Source organism: Myotis davidii, unplaced genomic scaffold, assembly GCF_000327345.1.
Source record: "Myotis davidii unplaced genomic scaffold, ASM32734v1 scaffold552, whole genome shotgun sequence".
Lineage (NCBI taxonomy): Eukaryota > Metazoa > Chordata > Mammalia > Chiroptera > Vespertilionidae > Myotis > Myotis davidii.
This window is the reverse complement of record NW_006283439.1, coordinates 321,325-326,167: the sequence shown is the minus strand read 5'-3', so window position 1 is coordinate 326,167 and position 4,843 is coordinate 321,325. Positions and strand designations below refer to the sequence as shown.

General features: G+C 45.3%; 1 protein-coding gene across 1 annotated transcript in view; it reads right to left on the bottom strand.

Annotated features, from left to right (window-relative positions):
* Positions 1–4,843, bottom strand: part of BACH1 (BTB and CNC homology 1, basic leucine zipper transcription factor 1) — a 30,729-nt gene that overhangs the window by 16,538 nt on the left and 9,348 nt on the right. The window contains exons 3-5 of the mRNA XM_015564239.1: positions 4,835–4,843; positions 3,058–3,264; positions 4–455 (exon numbers count right to left, since the gene is read on the bottom strand). The exon at positions 4,835–4,843 is cut by the window's right edge and continues 1,326 nt beyond it. Coding sequence (XP_015419725.1) covers positions 4–455; positions 3,058–3,264; positions 4,835–4,843 — 668 coding nt within the window. The remainder of the gene's footprint in view (positions 1–3; positions 456–3,057; positions 3,265–4,834) is intronic.

The window sequence follows — 4,843 nt, the reverse complement described above, 5'->3', positions numbered from 1 at the left end:
CACTCGTCAGTAGTGCATTTGTCGGTCATCTGCTGGCAGAAGTCGGAGATGCCTGCGCTCTGCCGGCTCTGCTCCGAGGGCCCCGCGCACTCTGGGGCCACCCTGGGGCTCGGCCCAGACTCCTGAGCCAGCACGCAGCCCGACCCACTGCCCTTCCCGCCGGGGAAGCAGGGGCTTTGGCCCCCAGCAGGTGGCGTGGCAGGAGGCCCCTCCGGTAAACTCAGAATTGATGGAAACACAACAGCACCATCAGAAGTACTTTTGTCCTTTTCAGAAATTAAAAACGAAAGTGGGCAGTCTGAGGCCGAGTACTTGGCGAGTATCTGAATCTGTTCCTGGCTCAGAGCCGCCTCCTTACAGACTTGCTGGCAAAGTCCGGTCAGGTTCTGCTTGGTCTCACCCAGCGTCGACAGGATGTGGTCTCTCTCCCTCAGCAAGCTCTCCTTCTCACTCTGCTGTGGGCACAGAGAGAACGCAATGACTCGGGGGCATTAGCAACCATTGCTAAGGCGATCAGACATTGGTGTCTGCAGTGTCTTCTCATTAAACAAGGTCACATGGAATTTTTCCTTTCAATTCAATTGAAAAATGTATTCAATACCTCAGGTCCATAATCCCTCATCCAAAACTCCTAGGCCTGACGTATCTTGGGATTCAGGATTTTTCAGATTTAGGAAGATAATGTGGACGCACATCTTCCCTCTGGCGGGGTCTGGGGCAGCCACCCACTGTCAAACATCTCTACACTTCTAAATAAAACACAGTGAAATATCAAACAATGCGCAAAGTAGAGAAAAATAGATTCTACGTCGCCTGATGTCATTTGCATCAGTTTCTGGCCAAAGTAGCGGTGACACTCTGGTACTGTTCTCTTGTACGGTTTTCAGAGCTTTCTGGACTTGTGGGTTGCAGAACAGCAAGTGTGGACTTAACATCTTAGACAGCAGAGTCAAAAGAGGCACAAGCACACTCATCCTAACTCCTGCGACTCAAATCGCCACCAGGTTCGAATAGGGACTAGCATTCTTTGTACCGAATATTGTGCAAAATGTCTGCGAATTCGCACTCTCAGCTGTGTGATTCCCATGACTGCTGGTTTAAGTAACGTTAAACCCACATTATAGGTGGGACTCAGCGTCTAAAGGAGGGGGGAGGGGGTCTGTTTTGTCAACCATATTATTATTATTTAGAATTGTTATTTCTCCAGGCAAGTCTCCACAATGTCCTCAGGTTTGCTGGCTCTTGCAGCCCATCCACCACCACCTGCTTCCCCCTCGCTCACTCCCTTTCCTGCTGCCCCTACACCTGCTCTGACCCAGCAGGAGCCAGGTGACCAGAGGGAGAGGAAGTAAAAGCTGGCGGGAGGCCAAAGGCTTCCCCTGTGGGATTAGACAGGGCTCTTGGTTTTCTGCTCATGGGTAGGTTCTACAGAGCTGACGCTGTGGTTAACAGTTAGATGGGTGATATCAGTGATAATCTACATAGATTCTTTTCTGGAACAAAAATAGCTATAAGGGTAAAAGGAAATTTGCTTTATACAAAGGTACTATTACGGTTTTATATAAAAGTTTTTCTAAAAAACTGTAAATCTAACTATGGTAATTAGTTTTTAAGTATTTCATAGCAGCTAATATTTTGAAAAAAATAAAGCACTAAACAACAGAGGTACATGCCCCTGACTGGGAATCGAACCCACAGACCCAAGCCAGTGCTTTAACCACTGAGAAAAACTGGCCAGGGCCCAAAACTGTAACTTTTCTCCTGTGTTCCCAACCACTTTAATCAGTCAGCAAAATCACAGAGGTTTTCATCTCTTTCGTGCCTTCACTTGTAAAACATCTGGTTTCTCGTTAACCTTTTACAATTGTGCCTCGTCTTTTTAAATAGTTATATGTCTTCCTCTTTTTGCACAATTAAAGTATACACAAAATATATAAATTTTTGTTTGTCCACTTTTCTGAAGGTATATAAAAGCATGGTTTTCTTTCTAAATTATTTAATTGCTACTCATAGCTAGAATGTTCATACTTGAAGATTTGCTACAATCACAATTTTAAACTCTCACCAGTAATTAACAAACACCCAAAACTGAGCACAGAAGAAAGGTCTTCCCTCCATGTGGCCCTGTTCCCTGATGTCTGTCCCAGTCCCAGCTTCTGCTGCTCAGACAATGTTCCTTCCAGCCACCACTAGGGGACAGAGACACCTGGCTGGCTGCAAGTTAATCATTTTTCAGCTAATCTGTGTTTTGATGCTGGAACAGAAAATAAGATTCAACAAAGCAGGCATTCCTCACATGCAGGGTCTCCGTAGATCTCGGAATGTTTCTTTCCTATCAGCATCTGACTTTTTCCCTTAGATAAAAGATCCAAGTGGGTTTGTTTTGGTATCAACCAAAACAAGTTATTCAAGTCTACAGTGTATTTTAACTAACAACTGAACCATTAAGCGTTACAGATTCACGGCACAAAACACTGAAGTGCCTCACAATGTCTTGCATCTTGATTCAACCTAAGAATTAGGTAGGTGGTAAAACTATCCTTAATTTGTAAATCGTTAAAAAGGCACCCAGAAATAGTTCTCAATTTATAACATATTATGCTATAATATGTAGAATACTTACATATGTAAAGTAGTTTATAAATATCCTTTTTTACTTCCTAAATGTCATATAATTTACTTTCTTAAAATGGTACGTGGCCCTAGCCGGTTTGGCTCAGCGGAGAGAGCGTCGGCCTGTGGACTCAAGGGTCCCAGGTTCGATTCCGGTCAAGGGCATGTACCTGGGTTACGGGCACATCCACAATAGGGGTCGTGCAAGAGGCAGCTGAATCGATGTTTCTCTCTCATCGATGTTTCTAACTCACTATCCCTCTCCCTTCCTCTCTGTAAAAAAATCAATAAAATATATATTTTTTAAAAAAATGGTATGTGGTAAATTTTAAAGTTAATGTATAATTGGACATTATAATCTGACTTAGGAGTTAAAATAGCTGTCTCCTCTACAGTAAAAAGAATGGGTGGGTGTGGTGGAGTTGAACTCTCTGGCATCCTTACCAGCTTCTCGATTTCCGACTCCAGGTTCTGTATGCAGTCGAGCTTCCTCTTGCGGCAGCGCTGGGCGGCGATCCTGTTCTTACTCCTCCTCCGGATGTCGTGGATACAGTCCAGCTGTTCTGGAGTCAGCTTGTGCATCCTCAGCAAGGACTGGAAGTCATTCCGAGAGAGGGAAATGATCCGTTGTGCGTTAAATGGCAGTTTTACCTAGGACGTGAGACAAGTATCAGTCACCACTGCTGTGTTTTGCTATCACACTCAACCCTGGGAGACAAAGGCACACATCTCACTTTCTGGCAGGGGAGGGCGGTTGGGGGCAATCGGGCCAGCAGGAGAACAGTTAGGTGTCGATCAGGCTGGCAAGGAAGTGGTTAGGGGGTGATCAGGCTGGCAGGCAGAAGCGGTTAGGGGCAAGCAGGCAGGGGAGCGGTTGGGAGCCAGCAGTTCTGGATTATGAGAGGGATGTCCGACTGCCGGTGGGATCAGACCTAAACGGGCAGTCGGACATCCCCCGAGGGGTCCCAGATTGGAGAGGGTTCAGGATGGGCTGAGGGACACCCTCCCCCACTAGTGCATGAATTTCGTGCACCAGGCCTCTAGTGTAGAAATAATTAGGAAAATGTTGTAAATTCATTTTCAAGATACACACATTTGGGGGGAGGAGGGGAATCTAATAACAAAACTGTAGAACAGCTTAATTATATTAATGACTAAAAATGCAAATAAAATATTGGTCAATTTTCTGGCAACCTATTTAGTTTGTTACATATATGAAATATTTTTAAACTTCTTAAATGTTTTATTTTTAATGTTCTTTTCATAGTTCCAAATGCGGAGTTTATAAATAGCATACAAAAATCTACAGATACAACTCATGCATACATCTTACTTCTTAAGTTAAATCACTGATCATCTCCTCCCAAAGCCCAGGAAAAACAACCTCTTACGCCAGTGATGGTGAATCTATGACACGTGTGTCAGAGGTGACACACGAACTCATTTTTTTAGTTGATTTTTCTTTGTTAAATGGCATTTAAATATATAAAATAAATATCAAAAATATAAGTCTTTGTTTTACTATGGTTGCAAATATCAAAAAATTTCTGTATGTGACACGGTACCACATTTAAGTTAGGTTTTTCAAAATGCTGATACACCGAGCTCAAAAGGTTCGCCATCACTCTCCCAAACCTGTCATCCATCAACTACAGAACCAAGAAAATAATAAAGAACTAAGAAGCCCTGGGAATTACAGTCATGTTTTACAAACAGCAGCTATCGCACACCAACTACACGTAGCACTTGCTCAATTATTAGACATCATTAAGTTAATGCTGAAAGACTAAGGGAACTAAGAGAACAAGAATGACTATGAGAGAGTAACGTACTAGTAAAGGCAGGTCGCGCTGCAGGCTGCATCCCTACAACGGGCACCGCAGTCCTGCCAAGGGGCTGCCCAGGTGCAGGACCCCATGGCAGTGAGTAGTGAGTGGACCGTCTGTGCTACCCACTCAGGAGTCACACGCAGGGACCCAGCACCACTGCTCCCCTCCTGGGGGACCTGGCGTTTGAGCAGAGCACTTACACAGCCCTCTGGGCCTCCAGGCCATGGCTGACAGAAGTACCTGCTTGGTGCAGACCCCACAGTTTCACACCTCATGGTGTGGTCCCCTCCCCGAGCCCGCGCGCCCCCGTGGTGGGGTGCCAGGCGCTGATAGTGAATCCCCGTCAGTGGTGGCAAAACCTGACTGAACACCCCCGCGAGCCCTCACCTCACTCCCGCTCT